At 35.0% G+C, this 16,501-nt stretch overlaps 1 protein-coding gene across 21 annotated transcripts in view; it reads right to left on the bottom strand.

Annotated features, from left to right (window-relative positions):
* CLASP2 (cytoplasmic linker associated protein 2) overlaps positions 1–16,501 on the bottom strand; it is a 138,520-nt gene that overhangs the window by 29,538 nt on the left and 92,481 nt on the right. For 7 of the 21 annotated variants that reach the window (XM_090142372.1, XM_090142376.1, XM_090142374.1 and 4 more), the window contains 7 exons: positions 16,121–16,144; positions 13,368–13,385; positions 11,480–11,581; positions 6,288–6,458; positions 5,231–5,338; positions 1,277–1,339; positions 457–563 (listed from right to left, as the gene is read on the bottom strand). In XM_090142372.1, coding sequence (XP_089998498.1) covers positions 457–563; positions 1,277–1,339; positions 5,231–5,338; positions 6,288–6,458; positions 11,480–11,581; positions 13,368–13,385; positions 16,121–16,144 — 593 coding nt within the window. Of the gene's footprint in view, positions 1–456; positions 564–1,276; positions 1,340–5,230; positions 5,339–6,287; positions 6,459–8,275; positions 8,303–11,316; positions 11,344–11,479; positions 11,582–13,367; positions 13,386–16,120; positions 16,145–16,501 lie in introns of all 21 variants that reach the window. The other 14 variants (XM_090142377.1, XM_090142378.1, XM_031590400.2 and 11 more) reach the window with 6 other exon arrangements.

Here is a 16,501-nt window from a genome sequence, read left to right as displayed (position 1 = left end):
ATTTTAAAAATACAAACCAAGCTTACTGAACACTGCGTGTCAAACCATCAGTTTATCTCTCCAGCATTAACCTTGCACTTTGTCAAAACAACTGTAAGTGTGCCTTAGCTCTTATCGTCCCCAGCTCTGAGAAGCCTACCAACCTGAACCTATCTAGATGTTAGTGCAGCTGCTGTGGGATACTGCTTCTAAGTGCCTTCTGCTCAAGAGGCTCCTCCAGCTACTCCAACAGAACAGCCCAAGACTATATCCTGCCCGTCATGGAAAATGAACGTTTCTCAAAAGTTAAGAACAAAAATTCCTACGCTTTGCAGCTGCAGTAATTCAGCTTCTCTTTTTTCCACACCTACAGGTCAGTAAGACATGGAAGGACAAGTTCTTTTGCACACTTCAATGTACAGACACTAAACATTTTAGCAGTTTGCATCCTGCACAACACAGGCATGAGAGTCTTACCAAAGCATCTGCTACTGCCTCTTCTACGTCAGAACCCGTGTTCAGAACTCGCATAGCACTAACTGATGAGGACAATCTACTCGACTGACTAATTCCAAAGCTGGTACCTGTTAAATCATCAACAAAAAAAATGAAAAGAAAAAATAACAAAACAGACTTCAGTCAAAACAGTAACACAGAATAATATACTCACTCAAAAAAAAAAACCCAAGCAGAAGAAAAGCTTTTCTTTAATGTTTCTAATAAATCACATAGGGGCTAAAATACGAATGTTTTCATCCCAACATCTTTAATAGTGTGGTGAAAAGTGCAACTGAAATAACAACAGGAATATGAAGATTCCATTCCAGTATCACAGAAGAAAAAAAAAAACAACAACAAATGAATTACTTTAACTAAAAATAACTCGGTGATGCCCTTTTTTTTTTTTTTTTTTTTAAACATCTTCATTTTGGGTTTTTGTTTTCATTTCAAAGGAAAGCAAAAATAATAGGAAGGTCACAGAGACTACTGATGAAAAAACTACATGCATAAAGAATGCGCTACAAATACTGAATGAGTGGAAAACTAAAAAATCCTCTGCAAGGAAAAATAAAGTGACTGTTGTTAGGGAAGGAAAGGATTATCATTGGGGCATGAGGGTGGAGACAAAATCTAGTAACACAAACATATCTATCTGGATTATTAAAACCATAGAACATAAATTAATATAAATAATGCTTTTTTACAACTGAACTATGAGGATAACCAAGTGGGTGGGTGAGAAAAAAAAAATCCAGGATGACTGCACAGATGACAGCAAAGTGTACTCATCCTTCACCTGTAGCCCCATAAGCATCAGGAGCGTAGAGGGCACCAGTGGATCTGGAGTGATGTCTGGAAGCTGCAATAACAGGATCATACAAACCCTATCTATTACCACGGAATCAAAGTGCTGCAATAGTTGCTTAGATGAACAAAAGCACATTTATCAAAAAGATACAGCTTTAGCACAGGAAAATGAATACAACACAGAAGGATAAAGATTTAGACAAGTTCTTTGATTATGTAGAACAGAGAGGTTTATGTACACTGCATATTTCATGCATGATTTTTTAATTTAAAGGATTAAGAGCAGATTAAAAGCAAATATGTTCAAGTTCAAAGTAAAAAGGAAGCATAGGTACACACACACACACACACACACACACACACACACACACCAGAATCCTCAAAAATACTGGCAAAGGTTCACTAATACTGTTTTTCCATTGCGGTTAATTCGATTCTACAAGTTCAAGAGCCAGAGCTCACACACCAAACAATTTGGAAGAAAGTAACTACTGCACAAACTGTGTTAACAGCTGACAACTGGCATTAGCTTAAGTTCTTGCCCATGTGCAGATAAGTTAGCCTTTACTTAAAATCACCACTTTACAATTGGAAGTTAAAATTATTCAATTTTAATTACAAAAAAATAAAAGAAGTTAGTGTAATTAACATTTCACATTTTTATTGTTTTCTTAACAATGTATGCTGGTTACTACAGCTGCTGAAAATCCTTTCAAGTTACGGAAGGCTGGAACCAAAGATCCTTAAGGACTTCTGAATAAAAAGGAGCACCCTCTTTTTTTTCATGACGCTTCTCTAAAAGAACGGTCTTTCACAGATTCTAAAACAGTTGGCCTACACAACATTGCTAGTATTTTCTTTCTTATATCAAGTCACATTAATGTTTTTAGCAAGTCAGTTTCCTTCTGCAGTTCACTTAATGCAGAATTTTACAATCATGTAACTGAAACTGGCTTTGAAGACTTTGAAGTCTAACCGAAGTGACTTGCATCCAGACATAATACTACAATTTAATAAAGAACTGAAAATGCAAATATTTTATACCTTTTGGATACATAAAGCAGTAAAAACAGAAACCAGGAATTAAATGAATCATGGTTTATTCTGATTATCATGCACAATCTAAGAGCCTGGTTTGAACTGAGCAATTCCAACACAGATCAAATCACATCTGAGGAAGAACGTATCACTTAACCTGAGTAAACCTCAAAATGATCCTGAGCACTGCAAAGACCCCAGAAACAACATGTGTTTTCCCCTTTCTCTGCTTTTTGCAGAGGTACAGCAAAGTATTTTATGCCAAGTGAAATCTGCCTGAAAATGTTTAGCTAGGTAGCTTTATTAAGAAAATAATACTTTATGGAATACTTGTTTCTTCAGAACACACATCTCAGTATGGAAAAGGAGACAGAACATGTCAAAACATGTGCATCAAGAATAATATAGCTGGAAGGACATGCAACAGTGGAGTAAACCTTTCATTATTTTCCATCAACAAGCCCTGAAAACTAAAGGTAAACTTTAGCCATATAATTCAAGATGATCCAGTCTCCATATACATTTGAATTATGCTGGAAAATTTTCTAGGACAGCAAAAGGAGGCAATATTTTGGATCGAATGCATCTCGTTTCAAAAAGTATTTTCAAAAATATTTTTTGTAGCCTTTGAACAGCAGAAGTAATGTATTTACTTATAAGTAATTAAAATGAAGAAAAATAATGAAAATAAGAACTATTTTAAAAAGACTCAAAATAACAATGTATTTCTTGACTGCAGTATGAAAATTACATTGGCTTGCTGTTTAATATCAGCTGCATGTAAGAGAAAAATTGGCCCTTCCACACTAGCTACTAATCTCTTGCTACTCAGTGGCTGTTCTCTCTCCCTTTGTGGTCTTACACTGAGATGTGAGGCTACAGAAGCACTTCCCACAGAGAAACAACTCTAAAACAAGTGTGCCAGTTTACCTGAATGGTTTAGCGCTTGTAAGCAAAACTTCCTCTGCTAAAAAGCAGATAATACAAACAGTTCCTCCCTTCCCCAATACCATGTGTAGCTATTTCTAATTACAGAGATGAACTGATTTGTCTTCTAAGTCTATCCTTGAAAAACATTATTATTTTTTTAATGGAAATCAACAACATCTCATAAGACAAAGCTGCTCTAACAAAATACTGCATGACAATTAAAATTCATAAGTAGAAGGATTTCAGGCTTCTTTCAGATACAGTTGTTTGTTTGTTTTTAATTTTAACCCCCATACTTGCTACTCTGCATTCCCTGTGCTATCAGTCATTTAACCTATTGTATTTGTTCTGAAATCTAACACAAAAGTTAAACTCCATCTATAGAAATAAAATCTCAAGTAGCATCTGGCCCAATGATCCACTAAATAACATTATTGTTGTATTAGTTTAACAAAGATTTTTTTTTAATTAACTGCACTGATTAAAAAAATCAAATGCAAATCAGATCTTACATGCATGCAGTTAAATTCAAGGTGTAGGGCACAAAAGCAGCACAAAAAGAACTGGAAAAATCTCATTTTTAAGAGAAAAGATGTGTGTATGCTACAATACAGTCCACCTGCTACGCTTTAGTAAGAGAGACAGGTTTATTATTGGGTCCTGCATCATGTCTGCTTTCAATTGAATTTCCCAATTAAACAGCATCTGGGTAGATTAGCATTAGTTACTGAAACAGCTTTCATTCAATTAATCCACACTTTCCCAATAAAAACCAAGGCTGACAGGAAGCACACTGCCTTAACAGACTGTAACAGACTTCCAGTGCTAATTAGTACAGTCAGGTGCTTCATCTGAGAGAGAAACCAGAGATTTTCTATATTCAGGATAGGCTTTGTGGCTAAAATCACATCACCTTAAACTGCAAACTACAAAATTACACTGTTCAGTCAGACAGTCTTATGGAGAAAGTTTTGTACTGCTGAAAAAATAGAAATCTAGCATGCAAGATACTTTCATCAACATTTGCAACCAAGTTTGTAACAACCTTGACAGGGATACAAGAAGTTTCCCTAATCCATAGCATGATAAAATAATTACAAGCAAATTTCCCTATTCCTTACTCACTTCTCAGGAACACAAACCAGCTTGACAATTACACAAAATCATCTAAGTGTTAGGACAACAAACTGAAATACTCAGTGAAAACAAAACTTACAGCAACCCTAGGAAGAGGACTGAAAGTGGTTACGCTGTATGTGTGAATGTTAAAGTTTTCAACTTCTTTCCTACGTAAAAACACAGTTCAATTACTTCTCTGCTCCATAATCACTTTTTCTACTCTGATTAAAAACAAACTTCAGAACTGTACTTTGGTTCATGTACTAGCATGAGGACTCTGCTACCTGCCCTGTTCATCTGTAGCAAACTGAAGGCAGCCTGGAACATAGTGACAGCCTAGAACCTCCGTAGCGGTTCCTTATCTTACCACTGCATTACTCCCTTTAATGGCACAGAGTACCCTGATGACAGGGTAGCTGAGAACAAAATCTGCTTCATTTTGCGTATTAACAGATTCTAGGTGATGCAAGGAAAGGTGGAGAATGACAGTCAAGCTATATTTTAGTTGCTCAAATGGATTAACTGTTTCTAAGCAATGAATACTCTAACAAAGATCAACAAGTAATTTCAAAAACCCTCCAAAAGCAGAATCACCCTTCAAACAACTAGGTGCAATGAATCACACATCTTTCCAAGCTCCTAAATTTTAAGGTAAGGCAAATACTAGCAAAGTACTTTTGAAGTGTGCAACCCATTCACACGTTGGTCAATTTTCCATCCAAGTAAATGGTGAGTGAGCCAAGGAAGGGAAAATAACGGTGGCCTGCTACAAGCTACATGGAGGAGGCATGGATTCGTTAGGTGCAAATAATGAAGGGCAGACAGCCATGCACGACAAGGGGCTCTGAGTACTTACCAAGGGGTGGAAAAGAGCGGACAGGGCTCGTGTCCCTGCTACTTTCACGGCTGGCCTCCCGACTGCACCCCTGACTCACACTAGGCCGAGGAATGCGGCTGCCTCGCGCTAGTATGATTCAGGGTACAGACAAACAGCAGCACAGAAGGGAGAAGACATAAGAAAAGTTGCAGTTTTAATGATATTCTGCTTTTCAGTAAGATCAAAGATGTATTTCTATGAAAAGACACTGATGATTATGATGTATTTTAAGTTTTAACTGATTCCACACACTTTCTTGATTGTGCTAGAATACACTAAGTGTAGTCAGTTCAGTGAAACTACTTTTCTGGACAGCTAACAAGGTTGATTTACCAACTCTTCAAAGAACGGTCGAAAAAACTCTTGAAAAAGATGGAGATTGAACAAGCAATAAAAAAATATGGAGAGAATATTCATTCAAAATTTGTGTTCACGCTCTAGGTAACCTACTCAACAGTAACAGAAATGAAAAATTAAGCTTTCACAAGAAGGAAAATATAAAGATAATAATGCTAGGACATAAATCAAAAATACAAAAAAGATGAAGAACAGCAGCAATACCTATTGAAAAACACTGCTTGATTTCAGTACAGATAATCAAGTGTAATCAGCTTATACTGTGAGGCATAGGAAGCATGATGTTCATTTTTATATCACAGAAATATATATACACACACACATATCCAGAGAACACAGAAGTAATAAAGAAAACCTCCTTAAAATGGTAATCCATTTTATTTAATGGATGTGGTAGTTTGGAGGGTGAGAATAAGACAAGAGTGAAAGAGGGAAGGAAGAAATGGAGGAGAAAAGAACAACTACTGCATTTTCAGAGCAAAAAAGCTATCCACTGCAAGTTAGAAAATCTGTCTAGTTTATCAATTCCTAGTGTCAGCATCCAGGTACATTTTAGATTTTTATTTACATGCATCCTAATTTTTACCATCCACCTGTAATGTAAATGCAAGGAATAGTTAGCCTGCACATAACATAAAATTGTCTGTAAAGAAATCAAGAATTCTTTATCAATTCTTACCTACTGACAATCTAGAAGGACTGGCTTCTCTACTGCATCCCTGACTTCTTGGGATTTTGCTTCGTTTTTGTGCAGCTGCAGGGTTCACTAACACTCTCTGAACCCCTGTGTTCATAGTGGAAAGCGTAGTTGTTGTCAAAACTCTTCCAGGAGATCCAGATCTACTGCCAGCTGGAGGCAAAATGAAGGAATGTAAGTAACAGCACATAAACAACCAGGGTTTTAAAAAATGCTTAAAAACAGCAGGAAACTGGTGGTAGATTGAAATGGTCTGGAAAAACATACACGGTAAAAACGTGAAATTTAAAGCACTGGTACAAGTTCTTAAGGAACCACACAGCAGGCAGATACAGTTATCAATACAAGGAAGCACTTGGTGTGGCACTGAGCACTAGGTATGCTCAAGAAACCAGAAACTGCATTTCCCATTTTCATCATCGGTTTGGATGTCCCTGACACAAACACTGGCCTGTTCTTTCAAATTTCACTGTGTCGTTAATCATGTTTTCTGTAGTAATGTTAATAAAATAATTTTGAAAAGAACAGCTAGGAAGCTGAAGTGAGCAACTATAAACCAGTGGTTTTGTCATTATCCCAGCTCTTCCAATGCCACCAATGTTGTAACAGAACGAAATCATCATTTTCCTAACATATGAACTCTTCTTACACACTCCTTAAAGCATGGGTTCTTCAAACTGGAACTGTTCATTTCAGCACAGCATACCAGCATACCCAATACAAGAAGCTGTCCCTGATGCAGATCCATCCTTTGACATCGCAGTTAGAGCAAATGTCAGTTCTATGCCCTAACAAACAACCCACTCTTTTTCTACAACTCTGTACCACCAGTTGATATAAATTTATTTGTATTTCCAGCTGCGGAATTGAACAATTCTGACCAAATACATGGCAAAACACAATTTAAACCAAATGTTAATTATGTGCAGATAAGAATATTCCATTAATTTTTTTAAAAATAATCACGTAACCATATGACTTCACCTATGCTATCAAATCTATGACCTTAACATGCAACATCTTAACTAAGTTTCATGGGATGCTTCTTATGAGGTATATTTTATTAAAAAAATGAGTTTAATAAAGCTTGACTGTATGGGAAAAGAAACAAAATCCCAAACAAAACAAAATATAGGCTAGGTGAAGGGAGAAAACAAAAAATATATACCATGCATATACCTTCAGATTCATTGTTTGAATTCAAACTTGAAATGGTTATTTAGCAAAATGCCCTTTTCCAAACTATGGACCTATTCAGCAGAAATGATAAATAAATTTTAAACAGCCTAGAAAAAAATAAGCATAGCTTCTATAATTGGGGGGAGTGTAGGGAAGGAAAAAGAATAGGCAAGTTGATAAAATTGCTGTGGTCTGCAGAAGTTAAGGGTTTGTCAGTTTCTTCACATTGGGGTAATTCAACTTATGCCTGATGCTACTATTCTGTGCTCCCACTTTCCAGTATTTCCAACCCAAATACTGGAAAAACCTTTCACTGTCCCAGAGATTTTTAGACTATATTCTACAATACGTCAGAAAGTGGAGAACTTCAATTCTCAAAGTATACAGGTGGAATATAACCTCTCATTATTCTAGCTTATTTTTAATATCTTTTTGTCTAACCTGCAGAGCATACCACTACAGCCTAAATAAACCAAACAGCGGAATATCCTGAAAACATTATTTTAAGAGCAACACCATTGTCATGCTGTTCTTAACACTACCATCAGCATCAGATCTGAACAGCGAAAGCTAGATGATCAATTAAAAAGGAGGAATTACTAAAGCAGTATTCTAAACTGACAAAACCCTCCCAGTTCTGCTGCCTTCCGAATAACAGTTGATTCATGGGAGTTAAGTGCAGCATATGGAAAAAAGCAAGCCAGAATTTCTGCTGAATAGGGGCCTTAAAATGAGGTGTGTAAAACAGGTGATCAAACAATGATGTATACACAAATTCCGTAGACTCTTACCACCAATGGGGTTAGCAGACTGTGATCCTGAACAAGTGTAAAGGCAGGATTAGGGTAGGGGTTTATAGTCCATGAAGAGGGAGGGAGCAGAGCAGATTTTAAAATGGATGGCAAATGGAAATAAGAAAGCTTTAGTCATTTCACACAGGAAAAAAAGCCACAAGGGGGTTATGCTAAAGCAGTGCTTTTAAATAGCTTCCACAATTGAAGAACTAAGTTCAAATGCCATGTACAAAGCAGATGAAGCAAAGCTGCACAAGCAAATTACAATTCTTCAGCTTTCTGATCAACAAGTGGGTAACACTGAAGAATTAATTTCAATTAAACATGAAACCGTAGCCTTCAAATTACTTTTAAAAAATACGAGGTTGCCAAAACAACTTCAAAATTTCAACAGCTGAACAAAAATTACACACAAGGCCAAAACATATTTTTGTTCAAGACAGACAGTAAAGGAACTGAGCTGCAAGTGCGGTGGATGACCAAAAAAATGCAAACAACTTTCACAATGGCACATTTGAAAAGACTTGCATATAATTTAGGGTTTTCCTCTTTCTCAATTCATCTGAAGTGTAACAGTAAGAATTTGTTTCCATTCAGAAATTTTATTCTTTCTCTGAATGAAGACTATATTAATTTTAGCATACCTTGCTGAATTAAGTGACAACCAAATAGAAAGGGACAGGAAAAAACTGAACTGTTTTTTTCCAAGGATAAAGTAATGGGATGCAGGTTGTACAGATATTTATTTTAGGAAAGAATTTAATAATTGAGGTAGGTGTAGGAGTAAAGCCCCTCTAAAACCCTAAAAAGCATCATTTGTAAAAGCATTCCGATCTGCAAGTCTTTCACACAATGAGCTTCAAACAAAAATACTGAATAGTATTTACAAAAGCATCTGTGTTACAGTCTTTTTGTTGTTGTTGTTTAAGAAATATTAAGCTTAAATCTAATATGAAATTATTGCCCTGCTACAAGTGAGGAAATTAAACCAATCCAAGGTAGGGAAACATCAAGAATCTCACTCCATGCGATGCTGTGAAAATTTTTATTTGTGTAAAGAAGCATCACCTAAACAGCAGGTATACACTGCCTGACAGCTCTCCTTCACCCTGTATTTGCCCTGTTTACCTTCTTTAAACTGTATCAGAATTCTTGTTCTCCCCAACTTACAGATTATAAATGAGCTAACTGAAAGCATCAGTTCTGAACAGATGTGATAAAAGGCACTGAAGATGCATCCTTATATTTAATTTTTACACATCATCACAAGTAAACACATCTAGTTATTTCAGTATCTATTCAGCTCATCTCTTTTAATATTGATATGGTAAAAAAAAAAAAAAGAATTATCTTGCAAAAAAACTGTCATCATCTGCAAAAATCAAACTATACATGCTTCAGTTTGTTTCCCTGGATTTGTAGTCAGTTCAGTGTGAGATGATGTTTATCATCAGAGAAGTCATAGATCACTACTTAAATTTTAAACTCCCCTTCTTCCAGTTTATTTTTAAGAATCTATTACATTTCTTCATAGAAAGATCAGCTCCTTCCAAGTATCAGTGGAAAGATACAGATATTGCTCATTGCTCTTACTAAAGTAGTTTTTAGGTCATTTGCTGTCTCTACTTTGTCCTTAAACTATTAATCCAAAAATTCTTTGCTTATGACAGAGTTCAGTTGACAGTGGAAACATAGAGCAAGTTTTGCACAACTTCTGTCACAGCCAATAACTAAGCTTAACTTTCAACCATAAATAATCATGGGATTAGATAATTATCCATGAAAAGTTTACTTAAGAGCACTTCTGTTATTTATTTTATTATTTTTTATTTATTTGCTCAGTTTTGGTTTTTGTTTGTTTGTTTGTTTTTAGAATTTTAGTTCACAAAACCTGAAATTATTGAAACAAATTTGATCCAACTATCTTTGATGGAAAATGAATTCTACAGAATAGAACGGAACAGGAAGTGCTCTATTAGAAAAATCAACAAACATTTTTCTATTTTTTTAACCTCTAAAATTCTAGTTAGAAGAAATGCAGCCATTACTAAGAAGAAGATAAACATTTCTGCCATTAACCACAGAATTAAAGGTTTTTACTGAAAGTAGATACAGTTGTTAGAAGAATAATTACAATGAGAAATTGAAAATCTATGCTACTTACTAACTTTGTAACATGAAACCTGTCAAACTATTATTTACATTAATTTTATCATTCATTTCTGTTCCTTTCATTAATTTAATTAAATTCAATTTAATTAAAAGATGTTTAATGCATTTCACTAGATGAGACAAAGCTGAAAACCTGAAAACAATATAGGTATGTTTTCTGAAGAAGTTGGCTGTAGGCATCAGGTAACAAACAAACTGCCATAGGTCTGTCAGTGTCAAAGAAGGTGAGGTAGAGTCAGGTCTCTAATTAATGACAGGCAGCTCAACTAGATGAGAAATTCTCCATTTGCTTTTGTTTATGAGCACACAAGAAAATTACTGGGGATCAGCTAACATACAGAAAATTTATTCTTTACAACTTTTGGTTTCAGCGCAAGAACAGAACAGACTATCTGGTTAGTGTGGAGTGTTTTTTGTGCCAAAGAGATAAGTAAAGGCAAGGTAATGTCTCTAACACAAAAAAGGAGTAAATATTCAAGAACTAGCTTAGTGGCCTAGCTGAAAATGAAATTTGCTATTTCTGGCTGAAGATATAAGACTTTTTGAAAAGTGAAAGATTAATTTCTAAGGTTAACACTGAAGACACCATTCAGCCTACACATTTTTCTGAGTTATTTCTCCATGTATTACATATATTTGACACAGATATTTTACTGGTGTTGTGTGTTTAGGATTTGGAGGGGAGGGGGAGAGAAGAATGCTGAGAGGTTATAATTGAAGAAAGAATTTAAGGGAGGGTTCAGTTCTTTTTACATGATCTAATTGAACTGACAAACTAAGACCTAGCCTACTATTTTGCCAAGAGAAAAACAACATGAATTAGAAAAGCATGCAAATACCACTGACCCAAAACACTGAAAAAATACCTTCATTTTTCTCTGGCGATGATGAACCTAAGGCACAGAACAACAACTCAGTATGTAGCTTGTTTTTTTTTAAATTAACTTTGACTGTAGCCATTTGTCAATGAACGTATGCTAAAGCATTTGGCCTTTTATCAGGTATATCTGAGAAACAGCAAATACATACGCTGAGACTGAGAGACCACTTTGGTTCTGCTCCGTCCTCTGGAATCTGTTTTAGAATTTCCAATACCAACAGAAGGTGTTGAAAGCTTTGTTCGTATACGACCTATAACAGAAAAATTGCTTTCAGTTAGTTTTTCACAGCAATGTAGAAAGTAAAGCATTAGTAGCATTCACTAATATGTTCTTACATTTCCGTACGTAAAAACAAAGCACAATGTAAAAGGTGAAAATTCACTTGGGATAATTAGTAGAAATTTGAACATATTGAAAGGACTTAATAACTGAGGGTTCAGAATACTTCTCTGATGCTACGTGCCTCAGTAAATTATTTGCATATTACCATTTAAATACCCTGAGCTAGTTAGTTCTTGCTTCCTACATGAATATGTTGATCACATTACAAAAAGGGAAATTTATTAATATGTAACAGGCAATGGAGCTGCTAATACTGCAGATTCAGTCTTTTCATTATTACTTGTGGTTATAATTCTACTTTTACTGTCACAAAACTACAAAACTAGCCTTGTTTCACTTCTGAATAGGGTTCTGAGATTTCTTCCTAAATTCTTTGTTCTTTTTAGAAACCTGAGTACTATCTTTCCTATTACTGTACTGTTTTCCTGACCATGGTAAAATAGACTTCTATACGATTTACAGCAATTAGGAAATACTATATAAATTTAAGTCTCAGTGTCAGCATGATATCAAAAAATACTACTCCTCTCAGCAGACAGAAGAACTGACAATTCTGAAACAACAGAAATCACTTCTCTCTAGAATGCCAGAAGTTGACGTTTTTTGCACTATTAGCCATATCCCTCATAAATGTTCAAAGCAAAATTACCAAGGAAAGGAACATAGAGGGGAAAAAAAAAAACAGAAAACACCAAAAACCCTCCCATAAAACTGTGCTAACCATGCTTCTCAGAAGTTTCACAAACAAAACCTAAAAGGTTTAAGCATCGTGGATTTAGCTCAACAAGTAATTCACTTTTTAAAATAGAATAATTTAAATGTTTTCTAGACATGTACAGTCAATATTAGACCCAGAATAACTAGGTATGCAGACTATCTTTAGTTCTAGTCTCTTTAAGCTTTCCACACCAGAATTTGGAGACCAACCAAGTTAATATTATTCATCCAAGTAGAGGAAATAGCTATAGATGAGAGTCTATAAGAAGAGAACCAGAATAAAGGAGGTTATTCACTAAACTACTAGAAAAAATATGTTAGCAAGATTGGTTAGATTAAGTGCTCCAAACTCTACTAGTTATCCCCATGCAATGGCAGTGTTTTCCCAATGAGTGCTGTGAGACTGCAAGGCATGTAGACTGTGTTCAGAATTTGGCCCCAAAACATAGGAATACAGAGTGCCACTATTTCACTGCTGTGATAAATTATCAATTGGAACCTGGTTCAATTTCATCAAAGAAAAAAATAAAAACAGAACAACAACAAGCAGTCTGTATTCGTGAGGCAAATAAACTGTTATCTGCCATTAATGACACGTTTCAACAAACAGCATACTGAAAATTGATTCACAAGTCTCAAAAAGATGAATAATAATAGCAGCACCTGTTTCCCAGAGCATGAGTATATTTGATGAGATTATCTGTGACTTGCTTTAAAACTAAAATAAACACAAAACTGTAAAGCTCTTGTATTTTCACACTGAAAATGTTAAGCAATGATACTTCTACTGCAATGAGAACTTGAGAATTAATTTAAAAATTACTACATGACAACCAAGTATTAGATGCATAAGCTGTCTGGAGTTACGTATCTCCACAACACCCCAAGAAGACCACATTGTACTTTCAAAGCTTAATTTGCATTAATGAAAATATAAAGCTGAAAATATCAGCTATTCTAACAAAATATTTTCTTACCATCTTCAGAAGCTGTTCCTAAACAGAAAAAAATAACAAAATACATGATATTCCAAACAACAGTGTGCGTCTTTAATGCCTTTTCTGAGATAATCTTAGGAATCTTGACAAATTTTACCAGATCAGGAAGAGGTCTAAAACCTGGATTACAACTCCATTATTGAAATGAAGCAGAATTATCAAAAAACACCCATGCTATACTTTCAGTGATTTACAGGAATGCAACACACAGCACTGCCTTCCAAACTTGTCACAAAAACACAAGAAAAAACAATAGAAAAATTAAGTAAGGCAACTAAATGAGATCCTGACCAAAACAGACTTTATAAATATTCTAGTGCAAACTTTTCTGATATAAAACATACTATTATAAATTATCTCAGATAAGAACACATCACAGATAAGAACTGTGTTTCACACACTGGGCAGTTATAACTCATTAGAAACTCCACCAAGGAGTTTCTCTGAATTAAGTGCATGATTACTTTTAAAATCTACATGAGATTAAGTTTTGTTCAGAGAAGTGAGCAGATGGAACAGGAGCTTGCTGAAACAAGCAACTTGATCACACTTGAACAATTACATCAACTTTAACAAGGCTACATTATGACAAAATGAGCAGGACAAATGTGACACCAGTGCGTATGAATCAATGAGAAGCTATCTATACAATGCTCCATTTCTCCAAGCTCCTCTGAAACAGATCTGATGATGATAGAAAAATATACATACAGTAACACTGATAAAATGTTAACTGGACTAAAAAAAAATAAATACTCAAAGGGTAATTCCATTTTTCTTTTCATCCTATACTGTCCCAGCATATCTGACTGTGACTTCTTCATACTGTAATATCCTTAAGTCACTACTGTTAAAAACTTCCTCTAAACTTTAACTGAGTGTAAATTTCTTCACAAAAATCAGGTACATAAATACATATGTAGGAGTGCCTCAGTTTTGCCAAATCAAATTTGCTAGTCTGTGTTAAGAAAAAACACACATACAAAAAAAAATAACAGAAAACCCAACATTCTTTCAGAGCTCGATCTTGGAACATTTAAGCTAGGCTAACAGCTAGCTCTTATCCTAGGAGGAGTGGTGCTGCTTCTCTTTTATCCACTTTTGGATAACCAACCAACTCGTCTGGACAGCTGAAGGTTCACTGTCAGTTTCAAGAGATTAAAAAAAAACACAAAACAAAAAAAAGAGAAGAATACTATTCATCTCTGTTCTATCTAATCTAATGTTCTATCCTTCTGGAATTTCTTCACCTACAGTAGTTCATAATGGAGTACTACAAAGCATGAGTGAAAGAGAAGTCATAGAAACAAGGCCACGATTAGCAGTAGAAGGAAAAAATAACTTCTTGCAGGAAGCAGTTAGATCAGAGCAGCTGTATGATAAATTACAGCTTGAGAGTTAAGATGTGTTCACTCTGTCTCACATCATCTCCACAGATTATCCCACCAAAATAAAAAATCATTGCTCTCATCAATTGTGGAGCACTTCCCCTTTTAAACAGACGCATGGGACACCTCCACAAGTTATGACACTAGTTCTTAAGAAAGCTTTTTCCTGGTGACAATGTGCAGAATGCACACAGCAAGTGCTCAGCACAGTCTGAATCCTATTATATGCAATACAAGGAAATCCAATATGGAAATAAGAAAGATACTAAAATACTGTACCAGAAAATCGTATTTTATTGACTTGCCACCTGCAACACCCCAAAATAGCTAAAATTCTTCCCAGAGGATCTCCCTAATAGCTATACATGTACAATATTCAGCACTGTAGAGACCTACCTTCCCACTATTTTCATTTCTGTGCATATTTTGTGTATATTTCCCTCAGGAGACTCAGTATACTGTCTATGAAAGGAAAAACATCACCTGCTCTGCTTTCAGTGATACTCATTCTTCTCATTCTTCTAAACGTGCACTGTTAAAATGCACGTGATGAGAGTTATGAATTAAGTAGCAAATGCAATTGACTTGTAAGGTGTTTTCCAACAAGAAATTAACATTACCAGGCATCAACGTGTGAAGCATTACTTGCACACACCTGAAAAAGTCTAACAAGCACTATGAGAAACATGATTCTCAGCTGCTCTGCAGTTATGACAAAAACATAAGCCAACCCCATCCATGTATAGTGAACTAAGAAAAAGTTAGTGCTAAAGCACAACTAGACTACTTGGTAAGCTATTTAAAGAGGTAGGTTTCCTCAACAAACTATTCTTTAATGGAATTGCACTGGATCATGCGACTTACAGGAATGTAAAGTTAAGTAGCTAGACCAGATTCTGATGGGAGCAATTTCTAAAGAGAAAATTTCAATTTCATTTTAGAAATTCTTAATTATCTGCTTATTCTGTTTTCCAATGGCTATTTTGCCAAAAACTCCAAAACAAAACAAACAAAAAAGCTGACCTGAGAGGTAGAACTACAGAATAAAACAAAACTAGACCTTGTCACAAAAAGAAATCTAACTACAGAATTGCTCTGTCATTTTTTTCTTATTTGGAGTAATAACAAAATTCTGATACAAGTTTCTGTTGTTGATACATTCAAAACGTTGACAAATACATATACACAACATATATATTAAGACCTTAAGATTACATAGGAGTTAATGAAAATAGTGTAGTACATGTTAATCAATAGACAAACACAGTAAACATTAAATATTTTACATAAAAGACACTTTAACATAATTAATAGAATTAGAGGACAGACTAAACAATTTCTTACCATCCATCTTGTCAGAAGTATCCTCTTTGTTGAAAAAGCAGGCAAAGAAACATGGAAAACTTAGTGTGTTAGAATAAAGGTGTTCACAGCAGAGTCATAAAACATTAATTAAGGAAAATACATTAATATTAAATACTGTAGACACATCTATCTAACTTGCACACGTATAAGCTAACTTAAGTAAAATTGGTTTCTGTCAGCCCAAGGTACAATATTACAGAACAAGGTACAAGTAAGTACCCTGCATAGGGATGCTAAATCTATATTATCCAGATTTGATCAAGCCTTTGTAGAAAAATATTTATTTACTGTTTCATGCTTGGCTTTCAGCATCAATACACATTTGTATCATTACTGAACTATAGTATCTTATGAAATTTG

Source organism: Phasianus colchicus, chromosome 6 (genome assembly GCF_987193195.1).
Source record: "Phasianus colchicus chromosome 6, bPhaCol1.hap1.1, whole genome shotgun sequence".
NCBI lineage: Eukaryota > Metazoa > Chordata > Aves > Galliformes > Phasianidae > Phasianus > Phasianus colchicus.
Note: the sequence above shows the minus strand (reverse complement) of the source record. Positions and strands in the feature narration are given on the sequence as shown.